At 39.8% G+C, this 18978-nt stretch overlaps 1 protein-coding gene and 1 long non-coding RNA gene across 2 annotated transcripts in view; both read right to left on the reverse strand.

The window, feature by feature from the left end:
• LOC117283439 overlaps positions 1 to 7482 on the reverse strand; it is a 23058-nt gene extending 15576 nt beyond the window's left edge. The window contains exons 1-2 of the long non-coding RNA XR_004514433.1: positions 6828 to 7482; positions 5015 to 5104 (exon numbers count right to left, since the gene is read on the reverse strand). This is a non-coding gene — a long non-coding RNA (uncharacterized LOC117283439). The remainder of the gene's footprint in view (positions 1 to 5014; positions 5105 to 6827) is intronic.
• A 15-nt stretch (positions 7483 to 7497) lies between these two features.
• Positions 7498 to 18978, reverse strand: part of Fam171b (family with sequence similarity 171 member B) — a 56013-nt gene continuing 44532 nt past the window's right edge. The window contains exons 5-8 of the mRNA XM_033756390.1: positions 17686 to 17856; positions 16033 to 16149; positions 10369 to 10492; positions 7498 to 10128 (exon numbers count right to left, since the gene is read on the reverse strand). Of these exons, the coding sequence (XP_033612281.1) occupies positions 8784 to 10128; positions 10369 to 10492; positions 16033 to 16149; positions 17686 to 17856 (1757 nt within the window). The 3' untranslated portion in view covers positions 7498 to 8783. The remainder of the gene's footprint in view (positions 10129 to 10368; positions 10493 to 16032; positions 16150 to 17685; positions 17857 to 18978) is intronic.

Genomic DNA, 18978 nt, shown 5'->3' on the forward strand with positions numbered 1-18978 from the left:
AATTTGGTTTGCTAGTATTTTGTTTCAGATTTTTGCATCTCTGGTCATCAAGAGTATTGGCCTGTAGTTATGCAGGATGTTTGCTTGTCTGTTTGTCTGCAGTGTCCTTAGTTTGGGTATCAGGACAATGCTGGCCTCCTAGAATGTATTTGGAATAATTCTCTCCTTTTCTATTTTTTAAAATAACTCAGAGAAGCTTTAGTATGAGTTCATTTGTAACTATTTAGTGAATTCAGCTGTGAAGCCATCCGATCACAGGCTTTTCTTTGATGGGGGCTTTTTATTAGTGACTCAACCTCATTAGTTATCAGTCTGTTCAGATTTCTATCTCTATGAATCAGTCTTCATAAAGTGTATGTATCTAAGAAACCTGTCCATTTCTTGTAGGTTATCAATTTTTTGGCATATAGTTTTTCATAATAATCTCTAGTGATCATGAGTATTTCTGTGGTTTTCAGTTCTAACATCTCTATTCTCATCTCTGGTTTTACTGAGTCTTTTCCCTAATTTTCTTTGACTCTAGATATGAGTATGTCTATATGGTTGCCTTTGTGAACAATCAGCTATTTGTTTCTTGATTTTTCTTTTTTGTATAGTGTCTTATTCTCCATTTCACTGATTTCTGACCTGATCTTTACAATTTCTTTCCATTAATTTCAGGATGGTTTGTCCTTGTTTTTAAAGCTCCTTCAGATGTAGCAATGGGTTGTTTATTTGAGATAATTTTACTTTTATAATACGGTAATACATTTCACCCTTAGTACTGTTCTTTGCTATATCCCATAGGTGTTTCCATATTGCTTCTCCATCTTCCTTTCTTATTTCTTCTTCAATCCATCAGTTGTTCAAAAGTAAGCTGTCTGTTTCCACATACTTGTATCATTTCCAAAGCTTTTCGTGCTACTGAATTCTAGTTTAATCACACCGTGGTCTGAGGAGGTGCTCCATGGGGTTTTGGTGATTTTAATTTGCTGAGAATTGCTTTGTGACCTATCATCCGATCAGTCCTGAAGAATGATCCATGTGCTGACAAGAAAAATGTTTATTCTGCAGCTGATGGATGAAGTGTCATTGAGGTCAGTTTAGTCTAGGTTCAACTTAGCTCCATTCTTTCTGTGTTCACTTTTGTCTGGATGCTCTGCCCACTGCTGAAAGTGACTGTTCAAGTCTCCAAGTTGATAACATTCAGATTCTGTCTCTCCCTTAGGTCTATTCGTATTTGCTTTATATATTTGGGCCTGCTGACATGGGAACAGAGATATATTTAGAATCATTATTTCTTCTTGCCGAATCAACTCCTTTTTTGTACCGGGGATCGAACTCAGGACCTTGCACTTGCGAAGGAGGCAGGGGAGGCACTGAGCTAAATCCCCAGCCCCACTCTATGACTTTTAATTGAATAATTTAATCCATTCATGTTCAAGGTGATTATTGATAGGTAAAGTCTTATTGTAGCCTTTTTATAACTTGTTTTCTAGTTTTGTCATAGTTCATTTCACCTTCTCCCTCTAGTACAGTCTTCCCTTATGGTTGGGTGATTTACTCTAGTAGTGTATTTTGATTGCTTGTTTATTATTGTTTCTCTATTTCAGATTTTTTTCTTTTGTGAGTACTTTGAGACTTATTTTTTAAAAAATCACACATGTTTCTCTCATATGTCAAAACTAAACAAAAAAGAGGATCTGCTTTAGGGTCCTCAGGCCACAGGCTTATCCCCAGGGACACAGAGAAGTAGTGCGACAACTCTGGATCCCAAGGGAGACCCAGGGACGGCGGGGCAGGTCCTGGGCAGGTTGTATTAACCCCACTCGCCGACGAGAGAGGCGAGAACCAAGTCCCAGGACTGTGCCAGTCTGAGCGGCCAAGACCTGCAGGCCTGTGGCTGGGGACCACCCCAGCCTGTCCTCCCCTGTAGGACTATCGCCGGGGGCAGAAGTGCTCTCCGTCTATAGCTAAGTGCAAGTCTCGGGGGCCATCTCGGGTTTCACAGCTGAGAACAAGCTTAGCAGGCCTGTCACCTGCGGGACAGGTGCACAGGGCTGTCCGGGTCCCTCCGCGGATGACTTTGGTAGTGAGGCAACAGCGGCATGCACAGAGGGAAGAGCCACTCGCAGGTCTGCGGCCCTCCCACCTGGACGTCCGTCTTCCCTCTCAAGCAGCTCCCTTAGGTCTTCAGCTCAGCCAAGGTTTTACAGCCGTCTTCGTGGACCCCAGAGCTCCTCTGGGGCACTTCTGTTTGCGGGGGCTGCTGAATTATGGGTGCTGTGGGCGACACAGGAAGGGGGCCCTTTCCCCACCAGCGGGCTGACATCACTCTTGTTACTGCTCAAAACACAGTCAATGTTTTCCATTGAACAAGATCGATTGTCATTTAGTCGATCCATAAGCCCATCGATTGATATTTATTGAGTACATATTGTAATATAACAAAAGAATTATTGGGAAGTAGGGGGATTTTAAAACACAGTTCCTCTCCCTGCAGATCTTATGAGCTGGGAGAGAAACACGCACAAAGTGTTAGTTCAATGTAAGGATTTCGCACACACCACAAGGCAGTGGGTATATTACATGCAGATTCTATTTTCTTTTGAAGTGAGTTAAAGAGTCCATCTTGGCACAGATGAAACTTCAGATATTCTCTGATTTAGACTGGAATTGTTTACTAAGGCTAATTATATTAGTATCAAATTCTACCTTTGCCTCTAAAAGAAGCAGAAGAAATAGGCAGGTCTCTTATCAATAAAAATAAAAACGCTTCTGTTTTAACTAATTCTTTACAACTTTTTCTTGTGTCTCATCACAGAAAAAGAAAATGATAGATTATTTTTCAAGAAAGCAGGGTTTCAGATAAACCAGTATGTGTTAAAGTTCATTAGTATAAAATTCCCTTTTAGAATCCTCTTGTTTTCCATTTTATCTGCACATGAAGAAAAAAGTACCAGGCTGGAAAAATATAAATATAAAAGCCCTCCCTGAAAAACTGAGACTCCTGAATTTCAAACCTCACCTGCTTGATGTTAGCACCTTCTTTTATTGTTAGTATTTAAATTAACAGTGCTTTGGTTAAATAATCTGTGGAAAATAGAGATACAATTTAAAATTGGTAAGACAGTGACACTGAGAAAAGACTTGTGTAAACATGCATGTTAACAAATTCTTCTGGTTTTAATAGATAAAAATCTTTTAGATGTTATCTAAATTAGAAATCAGGGTTTTAAAATAGTATATATTATAAAATATTGGGTAATGGAGATAAATTTAAACTGCTTTTTATTTAAACAAGTACTTTCTACATAAAACACATATATATTCTGATCTAAAATGGAAGTATATAAAACAAAAATTACTCTGAGATTTATTGCATAGTGCTTGATAGTCACATTGATGCTTTTCTGTATAACATTCAAGAAAGAATTTTTGGCCGAGGATTTAGCTCAGCGGTTTGGTGGCCTGTCTTGCAAGCGCAAGGACCCGAGTTCAATCCCTGGTACCAAAAAAAAAAAAAGAATTTTTAATGAAGTTGTTTGCATATAAGCTCGGGGACTCCTGGGAATGTAATTACCTGATTTGTTTTGAGTCAGACTGTCTGCAGTTAGTCTCGTGTTTTAATAAGGTCTACAAGGATTAAAGCCAGTCAACATATGAATTATGAAACCTCTAGTTAATCTGAACAGAAGGGGAAAAAAAACCTACTCGTGGGAAATCAGAGTCTCCGTACAAAACTGAAATACCCTTCATAAGTAAGGCAAACATTAAGTTTGAAAATGAGGAATTACAGCATTCAGAAAGGTGGTGCCAGCATGGACTCACTGTTCCACATGTGAGCCTTTTCAACAGGAACAGAAAAGTATTAATGTATGATAGCTGATAAAATGGAGAAAATATTATCTTTGACAAATACCACACATAGTAAAAACTGTGATCCTTAACAAAGCTGCTTCAAAAAATAAAATAAAGAGTCAAGACATGTCATGTAAAGTTACAAGATCCCAATGATAAATGGAACTGTATTGTTTGCTTTAAATGTACCAATAAACTTAATGGGGGGGATAGTTCCCATTTTTTTCTAAGAAATTCCCTATATGTACTGGATGATGTTTTCCTGCCACTTGTGATTATGTCTGTGAACCACCTGGTTTTTAACATTATAAACTGTGACTTATATCCAGACTTATTCTTCTGGCATCAAGTTCTGAAGATGTTTTTATTTTTAAAATTTGATTCAGTACCCAGAAGTGTATAGTCCCAACATAAACTGAAGCTCAAAATAAAGGGGAAAGACAAGAAAGAAAATATTTTGATGGAGAAGGCAAACTGAACAGTTTCTTCAGAGAAATTAGCCCACCTGATTTAGAGAGAGCTTACCCGGGAACAGAAGCTCACCATGCACCCTGATAAAACATCTACTATAAAAAGGTGGCTGAAAGGTGACTTCTATGGAGTCCACACAAAGTAATACTACTGTGGTGTAGTATTAACATTTTCCAACATGTGGTCCGAGGGAAGGGGCCCTGTTTATCTGTCACATCATTGAAGACTGGCAGGGGAATCGGTTTTGATAAAACAATTAAATTATCTCAAATCCACCCAACTTCCTTCCCTGTGGTTCTTCCATTTCCTACTGCTCTGCCCACATTACTGTCCCTTTTGAGGTGAGAACAGGATGACCTGCTCATGGATACCTCCTGTCTGCAGTTGTGCTTCTCAGTGTGACAGGAAATCCATTCTGCTTGGGTGACTCCTCCAGGAGACGGAGGATTTCTGAGACCAGGGCCGAGGATTTCCCAGATCCAGGGAAGGCCCAGGGATGCAGGCAGCTGTGGCTGTCTGTGCCAGACTGGAAATCACTGTCTATACTGCTGTATTTGCCTTGGATTCAGAACCCAATCCCATTAGAGCAGACCACAGATAACTACTATAACATATTAACATGTAAAAATTATAGAAAATATCTAAAATCATGGCAGCAGGATGGCTCTAAAAACTATTCTAAGCCAGGCATGACAGTACCCACCTGTAATGTCAGCACTCGGGAGGCTGAAGCAGGAAGATCACTGTGAGTTCAAGGCCAGCCTGAGTTCAAGGAGACTGGAATATGTAAGACCTTGTTGAAACAAAACAAAACAAAACAAACTATTCTAAACTTCCCAAATACAAACTTCTTGGACTGAAATGCTTTTCATTTGGTTAAACAAAGGCCCTTGGAGATGTAACACCATAAGCAAGAGTAGCCTTTGATTTTAGATCATTTAGTCTTAGATCTAAAATCTAAAGAACGTTTTAAAAATGGAATCAGGGATTTCATTTAGTTTTCACTTTGGTGTTTCAGGAATTATATATTGTTTTACATTCTATCAGATTAATCACGTAGGATGGAAAACTACGTCTAAACTCTAAATTAATAGTAAAAATGTGAATTCTGGGGCCATGATATACTTAACAAAGGGTTAAAAGATACATAAAGTACAGGGTTTATCTTGCTGTGCACAGTGTAATCAGTAAAAAGCACCTGACTGTTTTCCTAGAATGAATGACAACCGATGAAGGCAGCTTTTGTATTTTACCCCCAATCAAACAATGCATCAAGAGCTCTTTCGATGTCTTATCTTTAATGAACTATGTTTAACATTTTACAGATCTTCAGACTGTTATAGTTTTCAGCAGTAAATACAGAAATAGTGGCAATAACTACACTAAAATGAGATTTTTCCAAAGAAAGAATACAAAGGATAGAAACACTTGGCAAGAAAAGGGCAAAATGTAAACTCCAGATCTCAAATGGAAATTAATACAGTCAAATTTCTTTATGATGTCAGTGCATGGAGAAATGGGTGACTCATACTTTATAAGTGATGTATAACTCTGAGATTCACCTTTCTGGGAAGTTTTGTGGGGCATTATGTGACCCACAGATCTATAAAAGCCCATACTATGTATTGATACGAGAGGACTCTAACCCATGGAAAGAGATCTGAAAGTCATTGCCAAAGAAAAGAAGTTCTTTTATTCTTTAACATTTGTGATCTTCATGGTATACTGTGCATTATAAAAGGGCATCATCCCCATACAACTGCATAAAGTCATAAAAATTGATTTTATAAAGTCTCAAGATCATATGTATTCAAAAATACATATAGCTGTGTTTCAGTAAATGAATCCATAAGTTAATTGAGTGATATTTTGCCTATAAGATATATCCAGGGTATGTACAAAGGATCCACAAATGTTAACAATTTGTTACCAAAATTATCTAGATTTAAACTTGCAGAAAAACTGGTGGTTTTCAATTTAAAAATTTAACAAAGCAGTGAATATCATTGGTTTATTATCATTGGGTTAAGACAAAGTAGATGGCTTCAGCTTTTTGTTAAGCAGGAAACTTGTGAGCTGCTCACAAATGAGAAGTCACACTCTTTTGATCATTAGAAAAGTTAAATTGCCTAAAATTGCCAATCTCAAACAGCATGTGCAGTGACAAAGGCGGGGGACGAAGACAAAAGAGAGGAATAATAAAAGTCAGGGGAGAAATAATAAGCTTCTTTTTTCTGACACCAAACAAGAAGTTCTAGAAAAGCCCTTGGAGCATTATCATCTCTTCCCCTTGCACAAGAATGAGCAAGTAAGCTATACATCTGGAAGGTGCACACATGCCAGTATGTGTATTTCATTTCCAAGCTGAGAGATGAAACATTTTTAAAGGTGAAAATATACACTTAAAATATTGAGGAGATACAACATTCTGCTATATGCTTTCTAACCTCATTCCAATTTATCAATATGTGCTGAATTTACAAAAAAGATTAAACACAAAAAGAACGATTACTTACATGCAAAATTCTTTGTTCCAACATGAAACACTAGGTCCATATTTTTCAATAAAAACTGCACATCTGTTTAATTTGACGGAGAGAAAATGTACACTTAAAAAAGATGTTACTGTATCCTTCTAATAAAGCAAATCTGTATCAAAGGCACTTCCGTAGAGCACTTTTTAACTCCTTAACCTTTTCCAAACCTTTATTCCTGCTGTTTTTAATATCTTTCTGTATAAGACCAACAAAAAGCCTCCTCTAAATGTAAACCTTAACACTACTTAAAAAGAAAAAAAAAAAAAAAAAGCAAGTCCGTGTTGACCCAAAATGTTTATCTCTTCTGCAGGTTAGGGTAATCGTAGCAAATTATGCAAATGCCTGTCTTGAAATTCTTTGGGTTAATACAAAAAGGTAGGAGATGTTTAGATGTTTCAGAACTGATTACAGGGAAATACTGGTGGAAATCTACTATCTCAAGGGAAAAAGATACTTTCTTCCATTGTACAGCTATCTACAATTTCACTAAAGATATTTACTGTGGCTATTTTGTTTCAACTTGTGTAGGTGGCTTGCGAGTCTATATTGCTCCTACATTGAATAGTAGGGGATGATTTTTTTTTTAAAGCAATTTAGTTTCATTATCTTCCCACCAAGGAAAAGGGAAAGATGTTTCAGATGTGTCTTCATTGAAATTTTTAAGAAAAATGGGGTGAGTAAATTTTAATTAACAAGAGCTTTTATTTTTTAGAACACATGAATGATACTTCAGAGTTGAAGACATAATTAAAAACAAATATCGAATGTGTTCACATTGAGTTCTTTGCTATGATTGAAAAGATTTCGATATACTTCTAAAACCAAGGAGAAAAAACTGCAGAGGCTACAAGCAATATAAGGAAAAATTTATATTTCTCCTGAAATTGAAACTCTTTTCCTCAAAAATGTCTTTTCCTTCAAAAATGTCAACATTTCTAATTAGTAACCCAAAAAACATTTCTGATCCTCAGAAAAATGGCTTTTTGTTTTCTGCTCATTGAGGTGAAACACTTATTTCCTTAATCTTTACATATTTTGTTAACTTTTTGACATTCACAAATGACTCTCATATCATTTTTTAAATCAAGTTTGATGGCCTTTAAGTGACTAAGGTTGGGTTTTTGAAGCAGAGTATGTTAAAACTGTTTTTAACTTACACATATCATAGTTTCATCTTGTTTTGTTTTTTGCCCTGGTAAAAAAAAATTTCATGGATAGCTAAGGTCACTTAATCTTTAAGGGGAGGAAAAAGAAAAGATTAAAAAATAAAAATCCAGTATCAGAGTATTCATTTCTCAAATTACTACATAACAACTTGATACCTTACTTATTCTGTGAAGTCATAGCCAAAAACAACCCAAGACTTGATGTCTCCCCATCTAATGACCAAAAAGCTTCTTGCCCATCGTATCAGCGTAGGGTTTATCTTAGGGTGACACAATACACATGCTATTTATCTCAAAGAAAGTGTTGCTTGGTCTTTAAACTCTAGGAAAACAACAGTCCGACTTTCATCAGGTTGTTTTTAAGTATCGGCAGAGGAGGGCATAACAATAACGTTTCACATTGACGATGCTGGAGAGGAGTTTCATTTCTCAAGGTCCCACGGGGTAGTCGTCGAGGCAGAGGCAGCATTTGGGGGAGCAACTTTGGGGGCGCACGTTCCACTGTCTCACTCGTAGAAGAGTCGGTACCAAATCGGCAAACAGATAACGAACATCTCAACACTATGTTACGTTTTGAAAACTTAAGATACTTTAAAATTCATCACTCAAAAAATAAATGAAAAGAATAGGCCAGAAAAAGCATCTGCCTGAGACATGTCCTGGGACCCTAAGACGGTTCAGTCCCGATTTCTTAGGAAGTTCATACTGCGATTTACAACAAGAAGCAAGAAAACACGGCACAAAAGGCAGGGACACAACCGCGCCGGAGCTAATTGAGGGGAATCAGCGGGCGTTCCTCGCGCTTCTTCCAGATGTTAGTCTTGCTGTCTCTTTTGGCTAGCGGCAGTCTGCCCCTCTTTCTCGTGGGGGAAGTATTGGCCTCAAAATCTTCAACAGTGCTTTTTCTTCCTGGGGACTCTTCCCCGGGGTGCTCCAAGATCACTCCGCTCCCTCCATCCAAGACGTGCCTTAAAGTGGGGTCCTCCGGCGAGCAGACGGTGGTCCCACTCTCGCTGCTGCTCAGGTCTAAGTCTTCTAAGTACAGGATCTTGGGCTGATGCATGCTTTTGATGAACGTTTTCTCCCTCTCGAGCTTCCGGCTTGAGTGATGCTCATTCATGTCGACCCCAGAGTCCAGACTTGTGTCGTTACTCTGGGTTCTCTTGCCCTTTTTCAGGTCTATGAAGGAATGCCTCACCTGCGCGACTGGCTTTCCATCAAGAGACACAAACCAAGCTCTGGGGTGCGGGGAGGGCTTTCCTTTGGACAGCTCGAGGAGGGTCTGTTCCGAGATTCCTTGAAGTTCTGAGGAAAACGGAGTCATCACGACGGCTTCATTCAGTGTCCCGGGAACAGAGACGGATTCCAGTAAGCTGCTGGAATACCGACTCCAATCTGAAGTCTGGGATGGCAAGCTCTGCTGACCTTCCAGTACGATGTCCTCCTCCCTGGCATCTGGGGGCTGGGCGTGAGAATGCCCTGGCATTTTGGGCAACGTCTGAGTGAAGTTCTCTCTGTTCACTGGCTCCATCAGTTGGCCATAGACTAACTGTCCTTTTCTGGGCAGAGTAGCTGACTTTGCAGTGTGTAACTGCTCTGGAGTGGAGAAGAGGTCAGAGGTTTGCAGGATGGCAATGGGCTGGCTGTAGAGATGCATGAGCTGCTCGGGAATCTGGGGACACCCATATCCCTCTTCGCTCCCTGTGAGATACGGCTTCTGCTCTAGAGTGTCCCCTGACGAGGAAGACAGGTTGCTGCCGACGCGCTTAGGTTGTTTGGTCCCCGTATTGGGCTCCAAAGACGGTGTGGGTTTTCTTGAGTAACTACTCTGATTGACTGATAGAAATGAAACATCTTCATTGTAGATTTTAAAATTATCCCGAGTTTTTATCATGGAAACTCTTTCTTCGGCTTCTGCCTTTGATAGCTCCTTCTTTTGAGGGCTGTACGAGGAGTTATGGGCATTGAATAACTGTGACTTGTCCTCAGACGTTAATGCAACTTTGACCGAACTGATGTGATTAATGTGTGTCGTTGAAGTTGTCTGGTCTCTCTTGAGGACTTCAAGTTTAGTGATATTTCTTTCTCTTTTTGGTGGAGTACCACACTTATCCCTTAATAGAAGAGAATACAATGTTATTTAAGAGCTATGACCTAGAAGGCTCAGCTTTGTACGTTGGCCCCACGACATGCATACCGCCTATGCAATGCTACTGTTAGGATACATCGGTTTTCATCTCTAAAAGACTCTATTCAACTCTACAAATAAACTTTGCAATACACAGAATGTACTGAAATGATACTATACTTTGATATTTTTTGTATGTATACACATTGATTAATGTTGTTCTTACCTGCAATAACAAAGGAGAACAGCAAAAAATCCAATGACAATGACTATCGTTCCTCCTAATATGGCTGTAAGAAACACTGTGTGGTAGGCTGTTATGTCCTTGGAATCTTCATTTATACCCGAACCTACAAAGTTCGATATAAACAAAGGAAAAAAAGAGAAAACACTATTCTAAGTCCAATAGCCCTGGATGAGGCAGCTTATGTGTACAGTTTTGTGTTTCCCTCCCAGGGCAGTCTTCGCTGTGGATGGAGCACATCTTCCCTACCCTTCGGGATTAAACAATGGACTCGCTCTGATCCAAATGCACTGTAAAGGAGGTTGCATGGTGTGGCTCTGTCCTCTAGCTAAGGCACTCATGTGTGGGAAAAAGGCACCCCAGAGGGTCACCACCCGCTCACCCTGGGTTCTGGAATGAGAAAATGAGTCGGACAGAACCAAGCCTAACCCACCGTACAGCAGCCAGCTTGAAGCACTCGTCTAACACAAAGAGCTAATCAATGTTTGCTAGGGTCAGCCGCTGAGGCAGCCGTGCTGCCACTCCAGAAAAGGCTTTTTCATTTTTCTTTGTTAATGCATATTGACTACCCAGGATACTGGGCTTCCCTGTGGAATATTCATACATGCATGTAACGTACTTTGACAATCCCACCCCATGTTCCCTTCCCTCATCTTCCCCTCCACCCAATCTCCTTCCACCTCCCTATTAGTATTACAGAAATTACTACGTGGGTGCTGAGATGCTACTACAACAAAAATCTAACATATGTGACACCAGCTTCTGAGTCAGACACCATGAAGTGAGGCTACTCTTTCGGGAGGTACTAAAAACGGTGGCCCAAAATGTCATGGCAAGATATTTGATAAACTGGGAGAAATATTTCTAACTAATTGGACCTTTGTGTGAAAAGGTTTTGAGACAGATTGTTGGGAGACTGTTGGTGTTACTAGTCAGATTTCATTAGCAAAAAGAGAAACATTAAAGATAAAGTCCAAAAGAGTTTGCCACTGTGGGCAGGGATATAAAGAACAGAGAGAATCCAGAATTTCTGGAGCTTGAAAGATTTAAGAGCTGCAATCCCTTCTGCCTGGGTTACACAGCACGGAGACACCATGGTTTCAGACAGACCCAGCCCAGCAAGAGCACAGCGTACCCGCTGTCCTATGAGCTCCTACGTGGGTCGCGTGTGCCCACACACGTGTGCTCTTGTGATCAGCTTCGCTGCAATAAAAGCTGGCCAGTACAGCAGCATGATCAGTGTATGCTACTAAGAGTCTGCATAAAAATGAATGCTATCCGGCCACCAATCTTGAGGTACTCTGCTTTACTATCAGCAAACATTTCATTTTCCTCAGAACAATAGGTAGTACAGAGCAAGTCCACTCGTCACTAACAACGAGACTCGAATGTATATTTGGGATAAAAAGAATGCGACAACTGATTTTCCGTCCATCTCTGTCTCAAGAAAATGTCCACACCTTGCATCCTAACTGCACCGAGGACCCTAGAAGAGACAGGAGTGTCATCAGGTCCTAAGTGCGTCCTCTAAATTTTTCATCATCTAATTGGATAAAAGTAGCGTAATCATGGCAATATTAACAGATCTGGAGAAGCAGCGCGGTGGCTATGCACCTGGACTCTGGAGTTTGGGGAGTGGGTTCATGTCTTCATATCTCAGTTCCTCTACTTGTAAAGCAGCAAAGAAAACATCATACATGACCCACGCGGGCCGCCGGGGATGGTATGAACTAACCATCATGAGGCACTCATAACGGTGCCTGGCCTTAGGGAGCACTTAGAAGTCTTGACAGATGTTGCTGAAAGTTTAAGGCTGTACAACAGGCCCTCTCGCATTGGCCATTTTCACACAGTGGGCCATTACCTCATAGACAAGCCTAGCACTGTGTAATAAAAAATGTCCTTAAGTAAATAAAAAAAAATACTACAGTAACTCAATCCAAGCTGCACAGTCTCTTGCTGGACCAAGTGTTGTGATAAATTCTGATTATGCAAGGATTGACTGAAAAATGCAGGGGATGTTTCAATTTTTCCCAAAAACTCTTCATTGTAGTAAAAGACACACTGCCTAAAATGATGGAACAAATGTGTTCAAAGTGAGAGAGAATATTCTGAGTATTTTGAGGGGAGTCACTGGCAATGTCTTTACTGCAGAAATCTTTAGTGTGAGGAGCCCCCTCCCCCACACACATATACATTGGGGTTAGAAGAGTTCTGTGAGGAATAGAATGGTTTGTTTTTCCCTTTTCAGGGATGATCATATCTGTCACCCCTAAAATTCATGCACGGAAGTCCTAGTCCCCAGTGAGACTGCTGGTCTCGGCCTACAGGAGGTGACATAGGTTCAGTGAAATCATGAGGGCTGAGCCCTCATCAAATAGAAAAGACGTCACTGTAAGAGAGAAGGACTCCACCGCTGGCCTTCTCCACGTGTTCACACAGGAACACGGAACACACAGAGCCCGCTGCAAGAAGAATGCAAGGAGAGGCCTTGTCAGCCCTGATCCGGGACTTCCAGCCTCCCAGCTGGTGGTATTTTGCTACGGAGGTTTAATGGATTGAAAATGCAATGTTTGAAATTTTTGAGAAATTCACTGAGGATTTCCTAGCATTCAAATTATCTTAATTTGAACATAAATACAATAGCCAAGCCCAAGGTTAAAAGTGAGGGAACTAACACTCAGGTGGGTACATACCTATTTCAGGTTCACCCCATTCATTATAAGCAAATCCAGAGCTGCTTGCAAGTTGTCTACACACCTCTAGTAGTGCAGCACTGCTTGGCCAGAATCTGCCTGCAGAATACATGGCTCAAAAGCACCTCTAGACGGTGCCTAATTCATTGAGAATCCCATGGTTCTGTCTGAGTACTGTGGTCCCCACAAAATCTTTCCCAACAGATAAGCTGCAGCAGAACTTCTACCTCTTTTAGAGAATGATTTTGGGCCAGGTGTGGTGGCGCACGCCTGTAATCTCAGCACTTGGGAGGCTGAGGCAGGAGGATCGCTGTGAGTTCGAGACCAGCCTGGGCTACATAGTGAGTTCCAGGTCAGTCTCTACTACATAGTGAGAGCCTGTCTCAAAAAAAAAAAAAAAAGATTTTGGCTTTTGCAATTCATAAAATCATCTTATACAAACTGATCATTTCAGTTATATTTTTAGTGCGAGTATTTTTCTCTAGGAAACTCAAATGCTCCCTAGGTTATTTTTATTAAAAAGGAAATCACTTAGATTTAGTTGAGTTGAAGTATTAATAAATATTAATTATGTTTTTTTCATGAATATTTCATTATTGTTGCAAATCTAAAACAGGATAAGGCAGACAGCTGGCAAGACTGTGTGATATTTTGCATTATAAAGAACAAAGGTAACCACCTTCTGGTTTCTGAATAAATAATCCTGTAAGAATTAACTTCAAACAGAAATAAAAAGAATTATTCTTCTTGATTGAACTGGTCAATGGCTCACATTTCTTCTAATGGAATTCTAAATGCTAGTTTCATTGAAAAAAAACATTTGGTTGCATGGTTAAAAATTTAAAAAGAAAATTGAAATCAAACTGGATTTTAAAAAACTGCTCGGTGGAAAAAAAACTGCTTGGTGAAAACTGAGTCTTCAGAAGAAAAGATAAAGGCAAATGACAGAATAGCACAGAGAAATGTACACGAAATGTCATCCACGTCCTGGATCCCGGCGCATCCTGGGGCTCCCACTGACCAGCATGGACCAGTGAGGGAGCAGCTGTCTCTCAGCTGGGAGCCAAAGCGCGTAGAAAAACTAAAGAATCAACTCTGGCACGTGACTGAAGATGGAAGAATGACAGGGCCTTAACTGTCAATCCCAAATCCTCACTAAAGAGACACTAAAAGTTTTGCTTTGTTTTCACCTAAGTATCCAAACCCACAAAGCTAAAGGACAGTGAGCACACACACACACACACACATGCTGAAAGCACGAAAGTTAATTTGGCATAGCTGGTGGCAGCGAAAGCCAAGAAGCTCCCCCATTTATGCCAGCAGACACTCAAAGGGCCCACAAAGTGGCAGCAGGGACAGTGCAGTCCGTTTAGACGAGAGCCAGCACGAGGCGTTATCTCTACTCACGGAGGTTTAATGGATTGAAAATGCAATGTTTGAAATTTTTGAGAAATTCGTTGACTGAGGATTTCCTAACATTCCAATTATCTTAATAATGCGATGCCATTAAATGTAAATAAATGAAACACTCATTTCTCCTGGAGTATGGGAGGATCGTCCCCAATAGATAGTTCTTGGGTTTTTTGGCCACCTTCTCCCATTCACCTTCTGTTCCAAATGTCGGGTCCATTTTCATTTGGTTTTGTCACCTGCCTTCTCTTCGAAGCAGCCTTCATCAAGAGTCTTCCACCCTCCGGTCCTACAAACCAAGGCATGTGCTCCCCATGCAATGATGATGGGTCAAGCAGCCTCAGGTCGCCAGAGGGATCAGAGAGGATGAAGGGAAGGCAAGAAAACCTGGCAAAGGAGCCAGCTGGCGTGCTCACCAGGCTCTCAGGAGCTGTAGGGGCTCTGGCCTCTTTCCATCCAGTTCTTCAGCCTCGCCTGGGATCCTGGAATCTCCCCATGAATTTTCACCTTTTCAAAATGACCCAAAACTGTTTCTGCTGCTTGTAACCAAAAAACTCTAATTGATCTGGACAGAATTCACATGCATTAAAAGCACACCGTCAGGCTTAGATCTAAAGCGGCCCCCAATGCCTCGGGTGTTTGGAAGGTGACTGCATTGTGGGGCTTACAGCTGACTTGCTGTCAGGAGGTGGGGTATGGTCAGAAGAAGGCGTCTCTGTGGGTGTAGCCTGCAAAGGTCCATCTCCCTTCCTACCCCCTTCCTCGACACTGCTTCCTGGCTGCCCTAAGGTGAGCAGCTTTTCCTCCGCTGTGCCCCTCTGCCACGCTGTTCTACCTTGGCACAGACTAAGGCCTGAAACTGCGAGCCAAAATGAACCTCTCCTCCTTTAAGTTGTGGTGTCGGGTATTGCATCCCAGCAACAAAAAAATGACTGAGACGTGCACTGAGCAATCACTTACGTGAACAAGCTTCATTTTTCACAGATTCATCAGCTGTTATAGCTATGAGGGTCCTTAGAGTTTACGGACCTTAGTGTTTCCCTACACACATTTTTTAAAAAACCGAATAAACAAAATGTAATATATATACACAAGATAGTATGATGCAGCCATAAAGAAAAATGAAATCATGTCATATGCAGGAAAATAGAACCCAAAACCACTATGCGAAGAGAGATAAGTCGGATGCAGAAAGTTAAATATCACATGGCTTGTCTTATCTGAGAAACCTAAAAGAAAGATTGCAGGAAACAATACCTTTTGGGGGACAGGGAAGACAATGGGGCTGATAAGGGAGAGGGTGGGAAAGTGAATGGAAAATGATCAAGATGTCATATGCATGTACGAGTCCCCAAGATGAGCTTCGCTGCTCTGTGTGCAAATACACACTCAGCCCAAAGAAAGCTGAGGTTAAATGCCTTCTCCAGTGTCATACGGCCTGTAAGTGACAACGCCCAGAATAAAACAGAGGCCGGACGATAGAAAATCCAGCACGACATCTGCATTTATTCTGAAAATTATTTTTTCATTGTTAAGGTACCTCTACTTCCCGGAAGGGGGGCTGCTACCCAGTAGCCCAAATATGGGGCGTCGTACGTCCAAATTAAATGATTGTTGTGTTCTTTTACCACTCCTTGGCCAGAATTCACCCAAGCACCTAAAAAGGAAGGTGAATAGAAAAATACTGGTTATAATTACTCACTGAATACTCTGTGAAGAATACATTACAGGACTTTTCCCAAAACTATGAAAACCATAACAATATGTCATAAAGCCAGGAGTGGTGGCTCACACCTATAATCCCAGCACTCGGGAGGCTGAGGCAGGAGGATCACTGTGAGTTCGAGACCAGCCTGGGCTACATAGTGAGTTCCAGGTGAGTCTCAACTACATAGTGAGACCCTGTCTCAAAAAACCAAAACAATATGTCATAGAATAACATATGCTATTACACCATTAGTTATAGTATAGTGCATAATATACAACATAGAACAATTGGAATGATTATGACCAGAGGAAATAAAATCATTATAAATGACCTAAGGATGTGACATGCTTAGAAAAATCATTTCTGTCTTATTCATGTTTAAATTGTATACACTAGGGCCGGGGATTTATCTCCGTAGTTCTGGTGCCTGCCTCACAAGCACAAGGACTCAAGTTTGATCCCTCGTACCAAAAAAATTTTTTTAAAAAATTGTGTACACTGAAACATCTCCTGAGGATGTGAACAGTGAAATTCTAGTTCACCTTAGGTGGTTATCACCTGTTCTGGAATTTTAATTCAATACCTACAGTGTTTACTTTTATAGCATTATTAGCTTATTAAACGTTGTTTTTATTCTAGTGCTATTAGTGTAGTTTATTAGAATTAAGCTTTTCTAAACTACAAAAACCACTATCTAGTACAATAAAATCTTGCCCCTTACAGAGAAAATAATTCAGTAAAACCCATGTACTTTATGAAGTTTTATAAGCAAATTACAACAGCTATTTATAAGTTTGGTGTATATTTGTATTTTGGCTTATTGTTGTAATAAATTGTTTACAACATGTAAAACAGTGGCTTTTATTTTTATTTGACACATTTGTATATATTTTGGGGTAAAATACAATTTGACACGCATATGCAAGATGTAATGATTAAGTCAGAGCAATCTGCATTTCCGTCTCCTCAAACATTCATCATTTCCATACACTAGGAATCTTGAATCCCCTTTCCACTTATTTCGGAATCTTTTATATATGTGGACAATAGTTACCCTAATGACTACGGTGCTACACAACACCAGAACTTTGCTGCCAAGTGTTTTACTACTTCCGGTCTCTTAAACACGTGACCTTTCTATTTTCCTGAAATTAGTCTGTATTACTTAATTGCTTTAACCAAGCTTTTAGCTAAGGTCATACTGCCTATCAAAACAAAAACTCTGAAGGAGTAGATTTTTTTTAAATCTTTCTGCCTCAAAATGTCGGCAGTATAAAAAATGCAAGAGAATGTGAGTAAAAAGCACTATTTTTTTGACGTAACGTATGGGTGTCATATCTGCCCATAATTGTTTTATATTAACCCAAATCAGGTCCATTTTGGTTACTAACAAAATGTGCAAAGTCGTCCCTGGAAAGCTTGAGCTTTATCAAATTCTATGATGGAATCTTCAACTACTCAAAGGTGTCTGAGGAGCCAACACACCCGTGTTCATATCGAAGGTCCAAGCAGGGACTCGATCCCCGGCTCTCAGGTCATTTGTGCGCAGAAGAGGAAGAGACACTTGCACAGAACCATCCACTTTTAATTCTTTTCCTCCAGAATATATTTTCACACATATTGCAGCGAGAGGAGTCAATTCAATGTTTTCAAAACCTAAAAGAGAGGACAATACATTAAAATTATGTGGAAACAAACTATAATTACATAAAAATGATTTTGGGTCTATTTTCACCCACTGTTATCCATTTTAATGTCAAATAGTTACTGGCTTCCCATTAAAGATTTTTCCAAAGTAATCTCAAAATATGTCATAAATAAAAATCATCCCATGTAACATTGAAAAATCAGTCTAAGCCTGAGTTATCTAATTCTCACACAGTCGGTTAATGATTAAGGCCCCTGGAATCCAATTAAATGTTTTTTAAAATTTAAAAACCAACGGCCAAAAAACACATCTCACTGCTATTCCCAAGTAAAGGCTCCACTATCCCACCTTGTCCATGAAGATATGGACCTGAAACACCGACACTGTCTCCCACAACCAATGGACTCAGCTGCACTCCATATGGAAAAGTTTTATTAAAAGTGGAAATTTTGGCGCTGGAGATTTAGCTCAGTGGTGCTACCACCCACATCACAAGCACAAAAGCACAAGGTCCCAAGTTCAATCCCCAGTCCCCCCCGCAAAAAAAAGAAGATAGGTTTGGCAATTTGGCAGTTAAGCATAACACAGAACCATAATGCAATATCATTATCTGTTTAAAATTATGTCTTGATGTACACTTAGTAATAATATAATTGGAAGAATTAACATAAACTGAGTTTTCAAATACTGATACTACGTTATACTTCAAGCCTGAAAAGCAGAGCAAAATAGGATAATAGAATTGGTTGTACTGATATTCCTAAGGTTTTAAACACTAGATTACATAATTTGTTCTATGCTTTCTTAAATATCTGGAGTTACACTCAGATTTCTGTTTCTCTGAAGAAAAAAAGTAGAAAGTGCCTCTCTTTTGTTTCAAAATATTAGTAATAATATACACCCTAACATTTAAAATGAATGAAAACATAGCTATAATATTTAAATGATGGTATTGATTTCTATGCATTGTTTGATAATTTTAAATTTTCAAAGTAAATTGCTAACACATTAGAAACACAGAAAGTATATTTTCCACATTATTATTTGCATTGGTCCTAAAGTAATTTTTGAATCTCTGGTTTCAAAGCTATAGCTTTATTTGTTCATCTAACAAATTCTGGGGGGGTACT

Source organism: Fukomys damarensis, unplaced genomic scaffold, assembly GCF_012274545.1.
Source record: "Fukomys damarensis isolate Sample0158 unplaced genomic scaffold, DMR_v1.0_HiC HiC_scaffold_26, whole genome shotgun sequence".
Classification (NCBI taxonomy): domain Eukaryota; kingdom Metazoa; phylum Chordata; class Mammalia; order Rodentia; family Bathyergidae; genus Fukomys; species Fukomys damarensis.